General features: G+C 41.7%; 1 protein-coding gene across 1 annotated transcript in view; it reads right to left on the bottom strand.

Annotated features, from left to right (window-relative positions):
* Positions 1-21,317, bottom strand: part of LOC126260636 (uncharacterized) — a 206,337-nt gene that overhangs the window by 21,063 nt on the left and 163,957 nt on the right. The window contains exons 20-21 of the mRNA XM_049957973.1: positions 19,334-19,432; positions 13,606-13,788 (exon numbers count right to left, since the gene is read on the bottom strand). Coding sequence (XP_049813930.1) covers positions 13,606-13,788; positions 19,334-19,432 — 282 coding nt within the window. The remainder of the gene's footprint in view (positions 1-13,605; positions 13,789-19,333; positions 19,433-21,317) is intronic.

Raw genomic sequence — 21,317 nt, 5'->3', positions numbered from 1 at the left:
ATCTGTGCCTTTTACAGTGATCACTCAACATCAGACACTGTTCGAATAGCTTATATACCCAAGTGGGCTTGGTAAAAACACTAAATATGAGCAACACTAATGGTAGAGCACTTGCCCGCGAAAGGCAAAGGTCCCGAGTTCGAGTCTCGATCAGGCACACAGTTTTAATCTGCCAGGAAGTTTCATATCAGCGCACACTCCACTGCAGAGTGAAAATCTCATTCTGGAAACATCCCCCAGGCTGTGGCTAAGCCATGTCTCCGCAATATCCTTTCTTTCAGGAGTGCTAGTTCTGCAAGGTTCGCAGGAGAGCTTCTGTAAAATTTGGAAGGTAGGAGACGAGGTACTGGCAGAAGTAAAGCTGTGAGTACCGGGCGTGAGTCGTGCTTCGGTAGCTCAGATGGTAGAGCACTTGCCCGCGAAAGGCAAAGGTCCCGAGTTCGAGTCTCGGTCGGGCACACAGTTTTAATCTGCCAGGAAGTTTCATATCAGCGCACACTCCGCTGCAGAGTGAAAATCTCATTCTAGAATGGGTAGTGTTTGGAAAAGTGGTTATAATATGAACTCCGCCAAAGCCGGTCCCAAGCCCGGTTGAAAAAGGAGGAGGGGGAGGAGTAACACCTCGTTAAAAAACCTTGGGTCACCTGGCCTGGGTGATAGTACCTCGTGAGGGTCCCTTGCCAGGGAAACGGTGAAGACCTCAAGGGCAGTGAAGGCGGCGATGAAGATCATCAGAACGGCGGAACTGGCGGAAGAGGCAGGCTTTTGTATAAAAGCACCAGACTGTAGCGTCTGTTCCCACAGTGGGCGGCTGCAAAAGGCATCTGTCCCACATGTTAGTGGCGGCCTCACTTTTAATTCTAAGCTAAATGCTTTATTTTTATCATCGAAAGGTTCAACTACCTTTCCCCAAACCAAACTTTAACCTAAGACATGATGGTAAATTTCAAAATGAAAACTACTCCAGGAAGTAACAAATCTTCCATCGCTATTCATGGTGGTGCAACTAGGCCTTTGGATTCTGGAGAGCCTAGAACATCATGTAAGGAAGAGTCGGAGCTTCCTAGTACTTCTTCAAAGATAAGACCCAAGAAAAAACATCTACTGGGGACTCTGAATATCAACACACTTATGAAAGTTGGAAAACTAAAACACCTAATGGACACTCTCAATCAACGCAACATACTTATATTAGCTCTTCAAGAAACAAGGTATCTGGATGAAAATGCATTTGAATCAGGTGGATACATGAGCTACAAAGGAAAACCAGCCATTAAAAATTCCAATAATACAACTATATTAGGGACCGCATTTATGGTCAAACAGCAACTTACGGAATCAATAACTAATTTTAGCTCCCCATCAGAACGAATTTCATTTCTGACGTTCAAGTCAGGCAATAAACACTACACTATTATAAATGCACATGCACCTATTAACCAACATAACAGAACAAATGTTGACAAAGTGGAAGATTTTTGGGAAATGCTTGAACACGAAACATCCATATTACCAAAAGAACATACAAAAATTTTAGTGGGAGACTTTAATGCACAAGTTGGCAAAGAAATAAAATTTAAATCAGTAGTTGGAGATTATCCAGCACATGCAAGAAGCAACAGAAATGGGGAAAGACTCATAGATTTTTGTAGACAGTTTAATCTAAAATTAATGTCGACATGTTTCAGGAAACGTGCAAGAAAGAAAAAAATGTGGGTATCACCTAATCCAAATCAAGGTGAATATCAGTTGGACCATGTGGCAATAATGACTCGCAACTACAAGGAAATCTTGGATGTCAGAGTGAGGAAGGGCCTAAACATAGACTCAGATCGTTATCTGACAGAAATAAAGACCATGTTCCAACCAAACAAACCTAAACCAAAACCAAGAAGATTTCCAAGAGTGAACACTAAATTTCTCCTGCAAAAGCAGGACAAATTCTGTCATATACTAAACACAAGAAAAATGGATAATTGGGAAGAAATTAAAGAAACAATGATAGAGTCAGTTAAAGAAATGGGACAGCCACGAAGAATACCAAAACACAGATGGTGGAATGAGCTGTGTGATGAAGCAATTGACAATCGACTAAAGGCATGGAAAAAATGGAACAGTAATAAGAAACATGAATACTGGGAAGAGTTTAAAGAAGAAAGGAAAAGACAGCAAAAATCATCAGATCAGTGAAAAGAAAATATGACAAAGACAGATTAGAAGAAATGGATTCTGATTTCAAAAGGAATAACACTAGAGACTTCCATAAGACTTTCAGAGAAGTTTTAACAGGATTCCAGTCACCAAGTTTACATTTTAAAGATAAAAATGGAAAAATGGTTTTAAGCAATAAAGAGAACTGCCAAATCTTAGCTGAAAACTTTGAAAATCTATTAAATTGTGAGGAGCCTAATGACAGGTTACAATTTCAAAAACCACAACATGAAAATCCACCGTCGGAACCACCTACAGTAGAAGAAATAGAAAAGATTATCGAAGCATTGAAGAATAACAAAGCACCAGGTGAGGATGGGATAGTGGCAGAAATGTGGAAACTAGGGGGCTTATTCGCATGTCAGAAAATTCACAAAGTAATTAAAGACATTTGGACAAAAGGAATCATACCCAGTGACTGGAAACAAGCATTGATCCACCCTCTCCATAAAAAAGGAGATAAAACAGACACCAACAACTACAGGGGCATATCCTTGTTACCAGTGACATACAAAATACTTTCTAAAGCACTTTTAAATAGAATAGAGGAACAAGCAGGACCTAATATAGGAGATTATGAAGCAGGATTTAGAAAAGGTAGATCATGTGCAGAACAGATTCTTAATTTAAAAACAATTTTGAGAGTGAGAGCTATACAAAATAAATTTACAGTAGTTACTTTCGTAGACTTCAAGAAGGCCTACGACTCAGTTGACAGACAAACACTATTCCAGATACTTTATGAATCAGGGATAGATGAAAACACCAGAAGACTTGTTGAACAAACGCTCACAGATACAACATCAAGAATTAAGTTTCAAGGCGAAATTTCTGAACCATTCAAAATAAAAACAGGAGTTCAACAAGGTGGAGGACTGTCCCCAATTCTCTTTAACTTGGTTTTAGATAAAGTAGTAAAAACATGAGAAAACACATTAAAAACAGAGGCACAAAGGGTATAAGCATCGGACAAGGAAAGAACAAATTTGAAGTAAAATGTTTAGCCTTTGCGGATGATATGGCACTGATAACTGAAAACCGAACAGACGCAACAGTTATGCTTGATATGTTACACGAGATTGCTGAAACGACTGGGCTAAAAATATCCTACGAAAAAACCGAGTATATAGAACACAAACATAATACAGAAAAGTTTATGAAAACAAAGTATGGAAAAATTAAAAGAGTTGATAGATTCAAATACCTGGGGGAGTGGATCCAAGCCAATGGACTGGATAACACAACAAATAAAGAAAGAATAAAAAAGTTGGAATTTGCATATATATTAACACAAAACTACTACAATAAGAAATCAATATCCATACAAGCAAAGATTAAACATTATAATTCAGTTATTAGGACACAAGCAACATATGGATCAGAGTGCCTAACATTGAATAAGAAAGGCGAATTAAGAGAACTAGAAAAAAGAGAGAGAAAAATATTAAGAAAAATTCTAGGTCCTGAGAAAAACAAGGGTAATAGGTGGATTAAAAGGAGAAATGAAGACCTATACAAAAATACAGAAAAGATCACAGATACAATGAGGAAGAGACGGCTAAAATTTTATGGACGTTTAAACAGAATGGAAGAAACACGGATTACAAAGAAAATTTTTAATTACGTTAGTAAGCTGAAAAAACTGTAGGATGGATAGAGGCAGTAAAAAAAGACGCCAACAAAATAAGTGTAACAGAAGAAATAATATGTGACAGGAATAACTTTAGGCTACTTATAGAAAACGCAAACTATGAAGAAGATGCGCCAAAACCTCGACCCAAGAGATTGTGGACAGATGAGCAGAGATGAGCAGTTGGCGAGAAAATGAAGTGTCTTAAGTTGTATGCGGACCATAGCTGGCCCAATTCATATATATAGAGGGAAACATTCCACGTAGGAAAAATATATCTAAAAACAAAGATGATGTGACTTACCAAATGAAAGTGCTGGCAGGTCGACAGACACACAAACGAACACAAACATACACACAAACGAACACAAACATACACACAAAATTCAAGCTTTCGCAACAAACTGTTGCCTCATCAGGAAAGAGGGAAGGAGAGGGAAAGACGAAAGAATGTGGGTTTTAAGGGAGAGGGTAAGGAGTCATTCCAATCCCGGGAGCGGAAAGACTTACCTTAGGGGGAAAAAGGACAGGTATACACTCGCACACACACACACATATCCATCCACACATATACAGACACAAGCAGAAATATGTCTGCTTGTGTCTGTATATGTGTGGATGGATATATTTTTCCCACGTGGAATGTTTCCCTCTCTCTCTCTCTCTCTCTCTCTCTCTATATATATATATATATATATATATATATATATATATGAGGATCACCCTGTGGCTAAACATGCCTTGGTGCACGGCCAGCACATCTTGGCACAGTGTTACACCGTCCGGGTTATCTGGATACTTCCCACTAACACCAACCTGTCAGAACTCCGGAGGTGGGAACTTGCCCTTCAGCATATCCTCTCTTCTCGCTATCCGCCAGGCCTCAATCTCCGCTAATCTCCAATTTCTATTTGCCGCCGCTCGTACCTCACCTGTCTTTCAACATCACCTTTGCCTCTGTACTTCCGCCTCGACTGACATCTCTGCCCAAACTCTTTGCCTTTACAAATGTCTGCTTGTGTCTGTGTATATGCGGATGGATATGTGTGTGTGTGCGAGTGTATACCCGTCCTTTTTTCCTCCTAAGGTAAGTCTTTCCGCTCCCGGGATTGGAATGACTCCTTACCCTCTCCCTTAAAACCCACTTCCTTTCATCTTTCCCTCTCCTTCCCTCTTTCCTGACGAAGCAACCGTTTGTTGCGAAAGCTAGAATTTTGTGTGTATGTTTGTGTTTGTTTGTATGTCTATCGACCTGCCAGCGCTTTTGTTTGGTAAGTCTCATCATCTTTCTTTTTAGATATATTTTTTCCACGTGGAATGTTTCCCTCTGTTATATATATGTATATGTATATATATATATATATATATATATATATATATATATATAGATATATATCTAAAAAGAAAGATGATGAGACTTACCAAACAAAAGCGCTGGCAGGTCGATAGACATACAAACAAACACAAATATACACACAAAATTCAAGCTTTCGCAACAAACTGTTGCCTCATCAGGAAAGAGGGAAGGAGAGGGAAAGACGAAAGGATGTGGGTTTTAAGGGAGAGGGTAAGGAGTCATTCCAATCCCGGGAGCGGAAAGACTTACCTTAGGGGGAAAAAAGGACAGGTATACACTCGCACACACACACGTATCCATCCATCCATGTGTGGATGGATATGTGTGTGTGTGTGTGCGAGTGTATACCTGTCCTTTTTTCCCCCTAAGGTAAGTCTTTCCGCTCCCGGGATTGGAATGACTCCTTACCCTCTCCCTTAAAACCCACATCCTTTCGTCTTTCCCTCTCCTTCCCTCTTTCCTGATGAGGCAACAGTTTGTTGCGAAAGCTTGAATTTTGTGTGTATATTTGTGTTTGTTTGTATGTCTATCGACCTGCCAGCGCTTTTGTTTGGTAAGTCTCATCATCTTTCTTTTTAGATATATTTTTTCCACGTGGAATGTTTCCCTCTGTTATATATATATATATATATATATATATATATATATATATATATATATATATATATATATATCTAAAAAGAAAGATGATGAGACTTACCAAACAAAAGCGCTGGCAGGTCGATAGACACACAAACAAACACAAATATACACACAAAATTCAAGCTTTCGCAACAAACTGTTGCCTCATCAGGAAAGAGGGAAGGAGAGGGAAAGACGAAAGGATGTGGGTTTTAAGGGAGAGGGTAAGGAGTCATTCCAATCCCGGGAGCGGAAAGACTTACCTTAGGGGGAAAAAAGGACAGGTATACACTCGCACACACACACATATCCATCCACACATACAGACACAAGCAGACATATTTAAAGACAAAGAGTTTGGGCAGAGATGTCAGTCGAGGTGGAAGAGTAGAGGCAAAGAAGTTGTTGAGAGACAGGTGAGGTATGAGTGGCGGCAACTTGAAATTAGCGGAGATTGAGGCCTGGCGGATAACGAGAAGAGAGGATATACTGAAGGGCAAGTTCCCATCTCCGGAGTTCGGATAGGTTGGTGTTGGTGGGAAGTATCCAGATAACCCGGACGGTGTAACACTGTGCCAAGATGTGCTGGCTGTGCACCAGGGCATGTTTAGCCACAGGGTGATCCTCATTACCAACAAACACTGTCTGCCTGTGTCCATTCATGCGAATGGACAGTTTGTTGCTGGTCATTCCCACATAGAATGCATCACAGTGTAGGCAGGTCAGTTGGTAAATCACGTGGGTGCTTTCACACGTGGCTCTGCCTTTGATCGTGTACACCTTCCGGGTTACAGGACTGGAGTAGGTGGTGGTGGGAGGGTGCATGGGACAGGTTTTGCACCGGGGGCGGTTACAAGGATAGGAGCCAGAGGGTAGGGAAGGTGGTTTGGGGATTTCATAGGGATGAACTAACAGGTTACGAAGGTTAGGTGGACGGCGGAAAGACACTCTTGGCGGAGTGGGGAGGATTTCATGAAGGATGGATCTCATTTCAGGGCAGGATTTGAGGAAGTCGTATCCCTGCTGGAGAGCCACATTCAGAGTCTGGTCCAGTCCCGGAAAGTATCCTGTCACAAGTGGGGCACTTTTGTGGTTCTTCTGTGGGGGATTCTGGGTTTGAGGGGATGAGGAAGTGGCTCTGGTTATTTGCTTCTGTACCAGGCCGGGAGGGTAGTTGCGGGATGAGAAAGCTGTTGTCAGGTTGTTGGTGTAATGTTTCAGGGATTCCGGACTGGAGCAGATTCGTTTGCCACGAAGACCTAGGCTGTAGGGAAGGGACCGTTTGATGTGGAATGGGTGGCAGCTGTCATAATGGAGGTACTGTTGCTTGTTGGTGGGTTTGATGTGGACGGACGTGTGAAGTTGGCCATTGGACAGGTGGAGGTCAACGTCAAGGAAAGTGGCATGGGATTTGGAGTAGGACCAGGTGAATCTGATGGAACCAAAGGAGTTGAGGTTGGAGAGGAAATTCTGGAGTTCTTCTTCACTGTGAGTCCAGATCATGAAGATGTCATCAATAAATCTGTACCAAACTTTGGGTTGGCAGACCTGGGTAACCAAGAAGGCTTCCTCTAAGCGACCCATGAATAGGTTGGCGTACGAGGGGGCCATCCTGGTACCCATGGCTGTTCCCTTTAATTGTTGGTATGTCTGGCCTTCAAAAGTGAAGAAGTTGTGGGTCAGGATGAAGCTGGTTAAGGTAATGAGGAAAGAGGTTTTAGGTAGGGTGGCAGGTGATCGGCGTGAAAGGAAATGCTCCATCGCAGCGAGGCCCTGGACGTGTTGCCTCATCAGGAAAGAGGGAAGGAGAGGGAAAGACGAAAGGATGTGGGTTTTAAGGGAGAGGGTAAGGAGTCATTCCAATCCCGGGAGCGGAAAGACTTACCTTAGGGGGAAAAAAGGACGGGTATACACTTGCACACACACACATATCCATCCACACATATACAGACTTGTGTCTGTATATGTGTGGATGGATATGTGTGTGGATGGATATGTGTGTGGATGGATATGTGTGTGTGCGAGTGTATACCCGTCCTTGACTTGTGTCTGTATATGTGTGGATGGATATGTGTGTGGATGGATATGTGTGTGTGCGCGAGTGTATACCCGTCCTTTTTTCCCCCTAAGGTAAGTCTTTCCGCTCCCGGGATTGGAATGACTCCTTACCCTCTCCCTTAAAACCCACATCCTTTCGTCTTTCCCTCTCCTTCCCTCTTTCCTGATGAGGCAACAGTTTGTTGCGAAAGCTTGAATTTTGTGTGTATGTTTGTGTTTGTTTGTGTGTCTGTCGACGTGCCAGCGCTTTCATTTGGTAAGTCACATCATCTTTGTTTAAGTGAAACAAAGGGAATGGAATGTAGTCAAATTGGCTCCAGTGATGCTGACAGATTTAGACTAGAGGAAGAATGTGTATGGAATGTAGCCTTTTGCAGATGTGAAATATGGACAATAATAAGTTGAGATGAATAGGGAATAGAAGATTTTGAAATATGGAACTACAGAAGAATGCTGAAGAATAGATAGGTAGATCAAATACATAATGAGAAGGTACTGAATGAAACTGGGGAGAAAAGAAAATTATGGAACAACTTGACCAAAAGAAGGGATAAACTGACAGGGCATATCCTGAGGCATCAAGGAATCGATACCTCACTACAGGAAGGAAGTGTGGTGGGAGCGAAAATTGTAGAGGAGACCAACGCTTGACTACAGTAAAAAAAGGTTCCAATGCATGTAGTTTGCAGTAGTTATGCAGAGATGGAAGAGGCTTGCCGTAAGCAAGCCTTCATTGCAGGCGTTTTCAATCAAGGCCACCTGTATTATAGATTTGCAGTGTTTGGAAGAGTGGGAAAGTATGCTGAGTCATTGCGTGAATGATAATCAGATCTGATCATAGTGAGTCTAGTAGCAACCTTCCTTCTGCTCATTGCATTGTATTACAAGAGCTTAAATTAAATTTCACAGTCATTTACACAAAGAAACACTGCTTTTGAAGAAGGCCATCTCTATAATGGGCTTCCACAAATTTTTGTAACTTCTGCATGAAAAACGCTAATCCAGGCAAGGCAGCCTTATGTTGGTACAACCTGATGTTAAATGTTAACACTCCTCCTCAAGATGCTCCGCAACATGACAATAATTTCTGCTCTCTTTCTCACCCAGGATGTCCCTGGACTGAATGACCTAGTCAGCAACAAGCTGCACATATTTTGCCTATTGTTCTCTGTTTACGAAGACTCTAAACTTTAGTGTTTTAACCAATATTGCGCAAAAAGTTTTATTTACTGTAATTTTATAGTGAACATCAATAATAAGTCTCACATTAGGACACAAATCTCTTTTTATGCTGTTTCACAAAAGAGCAGGGCTAATTGCTGTTAGAAAGAAACAAAAACAATTAACTATTTCAGATTTTTTCAAATGGACAAAATTCAAATTTTTTATTTTCATATTTTGAGCAATATAAAGAGAATGACGGTAAGAGTAATTTATTCACTTTCGCTTGTTATGTTTTCTATGCTTTTCTCTATTTTACACTTTCCCGCATTTTACACTTTTTTGGGTAAGTTAGCTGAAAAGTGTAAAAGGAGGTTTTACTGTTAGAAAGCAATGCTTCTACACAATGAAAACAAATTTCCTTCTGTTCCCGTTGCTCGCACAGTTAATCTGAAGGAAATATGAGAACATTAAACTGCTACTACAATTATCCAGTTAGAGGATTACTAAAAGGGTGTATGTGGAGATCTCAAGATAACTTCAATACTTCTTGGCATGCTGCTCGAGTACACGAAGCACTGCTGTTTCTATGTGAATGGGGCAACAGAGACAGGAAAAGTCACTATTAGGGAAAAAACAACCCACTCAGAATGACCTACTGCATGGACAGAAGAACACGGTGAAAGCCCCTTTCGTTGTCCCCAAAAGGCATGGTCGTGAGGATTCATATATTTTTTTAAGATGTTTCCAAGGAACAGTGAAATATGTAAGACCATAAATTGTTTGTTGATTGATGCTGAAAGAACGACAAGTCTATGTTTCACAAGTGTTTGCATGAAATTTTTAGGCAACCATAATACAGAGAACTATCATAACACTATATAAGAACTATTGAGATAATATCGTCTAATGGGTTGCATCATGTCACTTAAACTACATTTACTGAATGATCATTTGAGCTTCTTTCTGGATAGCCTAAGTTCTGTTAGTGATGAACATAGAGAATGATTCCATCAGGACATTTCTCAAATGGAAAAGTGTTATCAGAGCAAATGCAGTAACACAAGAGAATTCAGCTAGGTGACTTCTTTGACAACTGGCCTGTGGTTGTCAAAGGCATCACCCAACTGCGTTACTGTAAGTTGTTTGAACATTTTATACACTGGGAGAAACAAGTTTCACACAGACCCACAATGTTGTCAGGAAGGAAACATTTTTAGGTATGATTCTTCACTCTTATGCTATTCACTTCTTTCATTCCTTTACGTACTGACAAATTCTTTTGCTGTTTGGATTTTGTAGCCTTGTTGTGTGAGGGGTATCATTTTGCCAGATACATATAGGAGTAATACATAGGCTTCGATACACATTTGCAGAAACTATTATTGCATGAAAACTAGGGCCTGAACATAAAGTCTGAAATTAGATCTATATTCCGGGGCAAATCATCTTCCACAAACTGTGGACAGGGTTCTTGTACTCGCACTCCCTTTTTTTCTGTTTTCTTTTGTTATCAAGAATGTAAGAAAAGATAGATTGCTACTTACCATAAAGAAGACATGCTAAGTTGCTGACAGGCACAATTAAAAGACATTTACACAAAGCTTTCAGCCACAGCCTTCATCAGCAAAAGAGAAACAAACACACACACACACACACACACACACACACACACACACACACACACACATACATACACGACTCTGCCAACTATGGCAGCTCAAGCCTGAATGTCTTTTTACAAAGAGACACACACACACCATTTGCACACACAAGCAAGCACACCTCATGCACACATGACACCCAAATTTGGCAGCTCAGGCCTGAAGACAACTACCACATGGGATAGTAGTGTATTGGTGGGAGTACAGAGGTAAGTTGTCTGGTGGAGTGTGCAAGGTCTAGAATGCTAACAGGTGTACTGTCAGGAGGTCGTGAGGCAGGGAGGTGGAGAAAAAAGAAGCGTAAAGGAAAGGAGTGTGGAAAGATGGGCAGATGCATTGGCAGAAAGCAGTAAACAAAGAGGCTGGGAGACGAGAATGGGGAGGAGATGACAGGACACAGCTGTAAAACCATTGGGTGGAGTGTGCGGGTGCAGTATATTACCACAGGTTGAGGCCGGGATAATTACAGAAGCATAGAGTGCATTGTAAGGATAAATTCCATCTGAGCATTCAGAAAACCTGGTGGTGGAGGGAAGGATTCAGATAGCGTGGGTAGTGAAGCAGTCATTGAAATCGAGCATATTATGATCAGCTGTAAGTTGACCCACAGGGTGATGTACTTTGCTCTTGGCCACAATTTGGCGGTGGCCGTTCATCCTGCTGGACAGCTGGTTGGTGGTCATACCAACATACAAAGCTGTGTAATTGTTGCAGCAGAGTTGGTAAATGACATGGCTGCTTTCACAGGTGGCTCGGCCCCTAATGGGGTACGATAAACCTGTGACAGGACTGGAATAGGAAGTGCTGGGTGGGTGGATGGGGCAGATCTTGCAGCTGGATCTTCCACATGGATCTGATCCTTCTGGCAAAGGTCTGGGATAGGAAGTGGCAAGGGGATGGAAGTGTAGAAGAGGTGGGAGAGTTCTCAGGTAGGATGTCCCTCACTGGGGTGATGATATGTAATCAAAGACCTGGTGAAGGATGTGGTTCAGTTGTTCCAGTCTTGGGTGGTACCGGGTGACAAAGGGGGCACTCCGTTGTGGCCAGCTCTTGGGAGGAGGGGGGGGGGGAGGATTGGGGGTGTGAGGGAAAATGGCTTGGGAGATATGTTTGTGGACAAGTCTGGGGGATAGTGCCTTGGTGAGATCCTCAGCATACTCAGCAAGGGAGTTCTTGTCACTGCAGATATGCTATCCCTGGACGGCCAGGCTGCAAGGGAGGGATTTTTTGGTGTGAAATGCTGGTACTGCTGATGGTCGGTGGGTTTAATGTGGACAGAGATGTGGATGGAGGCATCAGAGTGGAGGAGGTCAATGTCTAGGAATGTGACATGCTAGCTTCAGGGGGATCAGTTGAAGTGGATCGGAGAGGTGTTGAGGTTGTAAAGGAATGAGGTAGGGTGTCTTGGGCCTGAGTCCAGGTCCTGAAGATAGCATCTGAGCCTGAACCAGACTAATTGTTTGGCGTTTTGGGAGGTAAGGAAGGTTTGCTCTAGATGGTCCATAAACAGATTGGCACAGGAGGGTGCTGCATGAGTGTCCATGCCTGTGCCATCGTTTGTTTGTATACCTTCCCTTCAAAGGAGAAATAGTTGTTGGTTAGGATAAAGTTAGTATGGTGCATGAGGAATGAGGTAGTAGCAGGTTTGGAATCTGAAGGACATTGAGAAAGGAAGTGTTCAATAGCGGTAAGACCATGGGCATGAGGGATGTTGAAGGTGGCGTCAACAGTGACGAGTAGGGATCCAGAAGGTAAAGGGGTGGGTATGGGGGAGAATCAGTTAGGGAAGTGATCGGAATCTTTGATGTGGAAGGCTACATTATGGGTAATTGGTTGGAATTGTTTGTCAACAACAGCTGAAATTCTTTCAGTTGGGGGGGCACAATAACCAGCTACACTCGGGAGGGGGGGTGGGGTTGCAGGATTGTTGGGTTTGTGGATTTTGGGGAGCACGTAGAAGGTGGGTGTTGACAGTGTCATAGGGGTGAGGAGGGAAATGGATTCAAGGGTGAGATTTTGCGTAGGACCTAAGGCATTAAGCAGAGATTGGAGGTTGTATTGGGCACCTGGGATGGGATCACTTTGGCAGAGTTTATAGGTAGAGGAAACAGATAATTGGCAGAAGCCTTTTGCCAAGTAGTCACTGTGATTCATAACAACAGTGGTGGAACCTTTGTCTGCAGGTAGGATGAGTAGGACAGGATTTGTTTTGAGGTTGTGTATCATTATGTTTTCTTCTGCTGAAAGGCTGTTATTCTGAGGAAGGGACCTGAGCAAGTAAGGAATTTCTGGAAGGTGATCATCAGGTAGTTAGGTAATCGGGGGGTTCACGGTTGGATGGTGGTATGAACTCAGAGAGGCGGGGTTCAATGTTGCAACTATGTTTTGGTTGGAGGGATTGTCTCTGACAAGTCCATCATGGTTAAATTTGGGTGTATGGCTCAAGGAGAGGCCTTTGGATAGCACTGAAACTTCCACGGGGCTGAGGGTTTTGGTGGAAAGGTTAACAACAGTGTTATGGGAAAGTTTCAGCTTCTTGAGTCAAGATATTCAACCACTTGACAGGGAGATAACAAAATACAAATAAAAACTTCTGTAAATTCTTTTTTTCTGTTATATTAACACCTGGATTATCTGCTCATCTACTCTGGACAATAGTCTTGTTTGCTCTACTGCTTTCCTACTTCTTGCAATGTGAAGATATGTCCGATTCTGGGAGCTAGGGCTTGGAAATCTCAGTATTAATCTGAAATGAATTTTTGAAATAATAGACAACCTAAATCATTATAGCTGGAGTGACCAAACTCTAGTTTATTACAACCTGAGTACACACAAAATGTAACCATAACCATGACATTGAACTTCTAAGTTAAAACAAAAAGAGCTGAGGTATAATGAATTACCAGTGAAACAAAAAGATTTGCTCGGCAAATTTCGCACTCGTAATCCCCATCTTCTTCTCTTGCAGGTCGATACTTCTTCTTTTCAGGTAATGGCAGCCTCTCTGATGTCTTAAGACCAAGATTAAAAAGCTGCTTTCGCTGATCCAATTCTCGCTCCCTGACTTTCAGTATCATTGGCAGCACCTGAACAACAGAATTTTCATTAAGCCACAGAAATCATCAACTCCAAACGAATGGAATACAGAATTTTGACCCTGTGATGGAGAAACAGTTGTGGGGAAGATACATAAATAAATGTGGAGTACAGCGACGGAGACCAGCATGGTGCACTCATATGCAATCAGTTTATGAGCCATCAGAGGAAGCCTTCCTGACTACCCCAGATCCTGAATCTCGACTGGTTCAGGTCCAATGATGATATTTTCATAATATGAACTCATGGTCAGAACACTACACTCATTCCTCAACAGTCTCAACATTTTCTCTCCTGTACATTTCATCTGGCCGCCATGAGCCCAATAGGCCACTGTTCTAGGTTCATAGAAACCTCTGTTCATATGAAGCCCACCAACCATCAGCAGTACCTCTACAATAACTGTCACCCCTTCCACATTAAAAATGTTCCTTCCATACAGTTTGGTAAATCCTTGGCAGTCCACCAGCAGAGATGAACTGAAAACTATCTCCACCCAAATGAAAAGAAACTGAAAAACTGTAGTCACAGTAAAGATGACCATCCAGTGACAGAACATGCTGATGAGCATGACATGCTCAACTTCAATGGCTATTTCACAAACTGTGCCATCTCGATTCTTCACAATATTAGCTTCTATGTATTGCTTGGATGGGAATTGGCTTTACAAGTTACCCTTTGGTCTCCTTGCCTCAATCTCTGTTAAACACCATCCAACCTACTTCTAGTCCTGTCCCCAAGCCCACCACTTCACTCTACTAATCAACTCTCACGCTACTTCTTGACACACTCTATTCCTCTGTTTTATCTCCCATGCCCATCCCAAACCACACACCCATACCAAACCATTCATCCTGTTCACAATATATCACATTTGTAGCCTGTCCCCTTGCTTCCTCTTCCAGCTATCAGGCTCCATTCCCTCTACCACCCTCTCCATCTACCCACCTCTTTTCTCCTAGCACCCAATCCACCTGATAGAACCCCTTACCTAAGATGGGCTGCAGTTGTGCGACAATATGGTTAGTCAGCACAATGTAGCTGTGGCAAGCAGTTACTTCTACTCCTGCAATTACCAATTATTTAAATTTAAAACATAGCTCAACACAAAGCATAGCAAGTGAATTCACACTGCAGTACTAACTAAATATCTGGGTTAAGTAAGTAAATCACTCGAAAACATCAGTTTACCTTATACTGTGTTTAAATTATGAGCAAATACTTTGCCAGCAGATAGCAGTACTTGTACCCTCATCACAGAGGCTAAGGGACAGCCCATGCAAGATGGATGGTGTGCTCCACAAGTGTACATAAGTAGAACAGTGTGCAGTCATGTGTTGTTCATGGGCCAAAGGACTGTTCTCAGAGGAAGTGCATCATGAAATGCTTCCCATTTATGGTGACAATTGTTTATTACGGAAAGCTGTGTTTAGTAGGATCCAGGATAACAAGGGGAGGCAAGCTTCAGAGACCACGAGGGTTTGGTCATCTTGTGCCAGTGGTAACAGAAATCACACTACATTGTGTGGAACAGAGATCATTTAAAATGACCTGCACATGAAGGCTGATGATGTAGTGCATACCATAGGCTGTTCACATGGAACCACTTACAATATCATGCGTGAGTAGTTGCAGTTTCATAAAGTGCACACTGGAACGCAATAAGTCTGTCTTAGGAGCACATCGTTTGGTACTCTGAGGAACGAGACAACTTCACAGCACGAATTGCTACAGGGGATGAGTCTTGGTTTCATCACTTTTCAACTGGAAACCAAGTGACTGTCCATGGAATTAAAACATTCCGTCTCCCCGTCAACAAAAGTTCAAGACCATTCCATCAGCCCACAAAGTTATGATCACTGTTGTTTGGGACATGCAAGAGGTCATAATGATGAAATTCCAGCCTCATGGTGAGACTGTGAATGCTGTGTCATACAGCAACACTCTGTGGGAACTTCGACAAGTCATTCACCACAAACGACCTGGCTTCCTGACAAAGGGAGTGATTCTTCTGGATGACAATGCCCACTGTCACATAGCAAGAAAAACACAGGAGATGTTACATACATACATACATACAAATATTGAGAATGTTTGGAACATCTGCCATACAGTCCCAACTTTGCCCCCAGTGACTTTCATCTGCTTGGGTCCCCCCTAAACTCTCCTTTGGATGGCTGACATTCTGTAACTGATGATACCATGGCCAAAGGGGTTTCATACTGGCTGCAACAACAAGCAAAAGATTTTTTGTGGTGGCTATCAAGGACTTGTAAAGCAATGAGGTAGTTGTCTGAATGTACAGGTTCAAAGTGTAGAAAAATGAAGTAAATTTCAGGAAATTAGGCTCATTATTAATGCCGCTAAGTTTTTTGCAACTTATTTCTTGACTTACTCTCACAACAGTAAGGAGATAGATTTTGAATTCAGACTGTCAGAGCAATACAGATGTTTTGCAATGGTGGTGGTGGTTAGTGTTTTAACGTCCCATCGACAACGAGGTCATTAGAGACGGAGCGCAAGCTCGGGTTAGGGAAGGATTGGGAAGGAAATCGGCCATGCCCTTTCAAAGGAACCATCCCGGCATTTGCCTGAAACGATTTAGGGAAATCACGGAAAACCTAAATCAGGATGGCCGGAGACGGGATTGAACCGTCGTCCTCCCGAATGCGAGTCCAGTGTGCTAACCACTGCGCCACCTCGCTCGGTTGTTTTGCAATGCACAATTTTAAAATACTATAAAAATTAAGAAATTTTAAGCTTTATATCTAACTGCAGAATGGAATAAGCCACTTGTCCAAAATGAAACATAATGCACAAGTGGTGTCTCGCACAAAGCAGCTGTCATATAGTTCGTATTACATGCTATTTCTGTTATGGCAAGTTTTAAATATAATTAATATTGACTGACTCATCACACACAAGTCAGTGCAAACATGGCTGCTAAGCTTTTATGTGTTCATTGAAACAGCTCATGAAAACTGTCCTAATCAATTTAGTCAAGTAAAAGTTTTCTTTAAACACATGGAAACAGATAGATATACACAAACAAAGGTTGACAAACATGTTTCACATTCAAGGGTTCCCTCACTTAGGAAAAGAGAATACTGAGGTTAGATGACATGGTACAAACCAAGGCATAAAGAAAATAATGCCACCCCAGTCTCTGGATTGGCGGGGGTGGGGGTGGAAGACAATAGGACAGCATGTGACAATCATTTGTTAGCAAAATAAGTCATTTGAAAAGTTTATTTGTTATAGATGGCAGTGATACCACTTAACAAGATAAAGAAATGAAAAACTTGGAATAAAGGGATACATGAGGGAATGCTGATGGTGGCAGAATAATGAATGGAGCAGCAACAAATTAAATAAATGGCTCTTCTTCTTCTTCTGTTATTTCAAGCTTTTGCCCCTTTTTCATGATGGCTGTCCAGCTAACACTCATTTACACTTCAGTGTTTACTCTGTCATTCTTTTATTTCTTGACTTGTTGGGTGGTCTTTCTGGCACCTCAACTCGACAGAATTTTTAAAACTCATTTGCTGCTGGGATGTCATTCTGATCTACCTTTTGCCTTGTTCAAATGTATTCACTTTTAGTCTGGAGTCCTGTTGATATCCTACCCAGCTTACAAATCAAACCATTCTCAAAACTTTTCCCTCTGTTTAAGCATTTCAAAGTCTTGGACTCCATAGCTCTCCTACAGTAACAATTACAAACAAACATATATAAGACTGTACCTCTGGGTGATATGCCAAATTGTTGTTTCCATTTGTTGCTACCCAACTATCATTTTCAGGAGCTGTGACTTTTGCCTGCCTGGACTCCACCGGACTGAAAATTACTCTTGGTCTCATGCAGCTATTTACAAGCAGGGACTGTGTCCCGAAACCCATTACACTCCATGATACTCTTTTGTTTCTCATATTTTGCCTTGATATTCAGTGAAATGGAAATTCTTTCAACATTTTCCAACTCTGGTGGCTGATTTTCCAACTCTGGTGGGTGTTATGGCCAGTGATCTTTTAAAAATTGAGTTCCAGTCCCCATGCATTGTTTGAATTGAACCCTCCACTCCTCTTTTATTAGGTTTTCTGGCATCTTTATTTTGACAGACTCCTCAATTTTGCTGTTCCACAAGTTTGTCATTTGTACCATGATAATGGTCTTTCCATATTTCACTTCATCATTATATTTGAGGCATGGCTCAGCGGCAGTTGATATGCTTTGTTGTTTAATCAGGTGTGTTACTGATGTTCCTTGCATTTCACAGAACAACAGTGTGAGCTCTGACAAATGAGTATCAAAACTGAGAGTGAGCATCAGGAATTGAACTCAGCTATAAATTGTGGTGTGAGACAAACAACATTTCACAGTCTGGTTGGAGTCCAGGCAGTGAGTACATATAACAGCAAAACACACACCACCTGCTGGGTCAGTTGTCAAAATATTGTGCAGGAAATGGAAACAACTAGGTAGATCACCCAGAAGCACAATATTAATCAGCCATGCCAAGAAAACCTGAGACATCAAAAAATATATACAACCAACAATGTAATTAAAAGGAAAAATTAATGTTCAAGGTCAGGTTCTCCAGCTACTCTATTACTTCATGAGGAGGAGGAGGAGATTAGTGTTTAACGTCCCGTCGACAACGAGGTCATTAGAGACGGAGCGCAAGCTCGGGTGAGGGAAGGATGGGGAAGAAAATCGGCCGTGCCCTTTCAAAGGCACCATCCCGGCATTTGCCTGAAGCGATTTAGGGAAATCACAGAAAACCTAAATCAGGATGGCCGGAGACGGGATTGAACTGTCGTCCTCCCGAATGCGAGTCCAGTGTGCTAACCACTGCGCCACCTCGCTCGGTACTATTACTTCATGACCCGCCTGATGCAGTTCTTCCAAGGTTTTCACGAAAGCATGCAAAAGAGTGTCCCGAATGATATGTGATACTGCCTGTATCACCTTCCTGCAATCATACCTGGCAGAGTTTGGCAATGCCCAGACGTGGAAAGAAGAGGCAGTTCTTCCTGCGCCACAAAAGATGTGGCCATATTTGCACTGGATGGCACAAAAGCAAGAATTTGGCAGCCAGTGTTTTGATTCACAATATGCTGTACTTGAGTGAATATAACTACTCTGATTTCTAGGCAGCCTCAGAATTAAAATTGTAGGCTAAAAGTCTCATGGTGGTTCTATAGTCCAGTTGATGAGATTTCAGTTGAACTGTAGAACCTCAACTGCTTAGCACCGTGATGCACCAGAAAAAACTCGTTTGTCAGGTTTTGTGTATGTATCAGTCTATTGTAATCTGGGAAGTATATTTATTTTTGCTGACTGACAATTAACTTAAAGCAGAAATAGATGATCTTGTAATTCTAAAAGGATTTTTAAAATTAATGTGTCAGTACTTTCTGCTCTAACATCTTCAACATTCTTGAAATGTTTAAGACCTTTTGACTTGCATGAAACTACAATTACATGGTGCTGAGAACAAATTATTATGTATGTGATGTATAATTAAATGCTCACCTGTTTTAAAACCTCCAAGTTGGACCGTGTGTCAGTTGCAATACTGAAGAGCAATCTCTCCAAAGAAAACATAGAAGGCTCACAGCTTTCTTGAATATCCTGTATGAGAGACAGATTAATAACAACTTTTCCTTAACATTTACTCAGTTAGCGACAAAATATCATTAGCTACAGCGTTGTAACATGTATATTACTGAGGTGTTGCTGAGTGCATTATTTAGAAAACTTTCCGATTACTCGGCCTTGGATAGATATTTATTTATCCCAATCACACAGTAAACAGCAAAAGGAATGACCTCTGTCTGTAGTGTAAAAATAAATTTTACATGTTTTTCAAAGCATAAATGCAGTAAACACATAATCTTTTAAAAAATCCTTATATAGTACAGCACACTATACACTGACGAGCCAAAACATTATAACCACCTGCTTAATAGCTTGTTTGTCCATTTCTGGAACGAAATACATAACTGATTATGTGTGTCTCAGATACGACAGTTTGTTGGTAGGTTTGTGGAGGTATGTGGCATTAGATGTCTACACACAGTTCATGTAACTGGCATAAATAACAGATTGCTGATTTGTGTATGCAGTGATGGCACCCAATAGAGACCAGATGAGTTCCATTGGATTTACAACAAATGAATGTGGTCATCGAGACATCAATGTGAGTTCACTATAATGCTCTTCAAACCGCTGTAGCTCAGTTCTGGCCCTGTCAGCATGTCTTCGATTACCACCACAGTTCCCATGCAAGTGGAGGTGAATGTCTCCCATAGCGTATTACTGCTCCCACCAGCTTGTATCACTGGTGTGCTGGACATTTCATGCTGCCGTTCACCTCGATGATGGGTTTTGTGGAGACAGCCAGTGACCTAATATACCGAAAATGTGTTTCACCCAAAGAGCCAACACATTTCCACTGATCAACAGTCAAATCCTGATGGTCCCATGGCAATCGTAATTGAAAGTGTCATTGGCTCAACAAGTGAACATGTAGGGATGGTCTGCTGCAGAGCTCCATGTTCAACAATGTACAATGAACGGTGTGCTCCGAAACACTTGTGCATCCACCAGCATTGAGCTCTTTTAGCAGAGATTCCACAGATCACCATCTATCCTACTTTACAGAGTAGACAAGCTCCGAATGCGTTCTGTGAAGAGTCGTGGACATCCAACCATTTAGCGCCTAGTTGTGGTTTCACTGTCCTCCTACCTTTTTCTGTAGGTGCTCATGACACTGGCATTTGAACATTTAATCAGCTTCACCTCTTTTGAGATATTCATTCACCTTCTCTGCTTATTAATCTGCCCTTTGTCAAAATAACTTATCTCAATGGATTTCCCCATTTGCTGCCTATATCTTCGCTATGGTGATCTCCCATCCGTGTCTGCTCCACTTACATACTTTTGTTACCACGCCACGTGCCTGCAACGCCATCAGACAGCATCCAACATCACAGTTGGCAGTGGTCATATTGTTTAGGCTTGTTAGTGTACATCAACTCAACAGCACTTAATATACTGCACCTGTGATTTAATGATCGTGATCTAGAATGTAAGTCTCATTGGAAATTGCTGTCTCCTAAGGTCAAAAGAGACAGCCTTTGGAATGAGTAGTATCTGTGGAATAAAGGTTATTCAACTCTCTTCCTTTCCTTTTTCAGATTGTCAGTTCAGTTCAAATGCACTGCAATCACCTATGCATACTGCCAGGTGCCAATACACAGTTTTGACAGGTCAAGTTTCTGTATTAAAAGAACTGGAGATCTCACTTAAAGTTAAGAGTGGTATGGTGAACTGGGCTGGATCAAATGAGTGTAGGAATTCCTCTTGGAAATTGATGACCCCATCAGAATTTCCAAAGGTATAGTAGGCCATATGTACACTGATGGAAAAAAATCACAACACCAAAAAATATTTAATGTAGAGTAATGAAATTTCAGGAATACCTTTATCTAGGTAACATATTTAAGTGATTAAC

Source organism: Schistocerca nitens, chromosome 5 (genome assembly GCF_023898315.1).
Source record: "Schistocerca nitens isolate TAMUIC-IGC-003100 chromosome 5, iqSchNite1.1, whole genome shotgun sequence".
NCBI lineage: Eukaryota > Metazoa > Arthropoda > Insecta > Orthoptera > Acrididae > Schistocerca > Schistocerca nitens.
The sequence above is the reverse complement of the archived record's forward strand: the minus strand, read 5'-3'. Positions and strand labels throughout refer to the sequence as shown.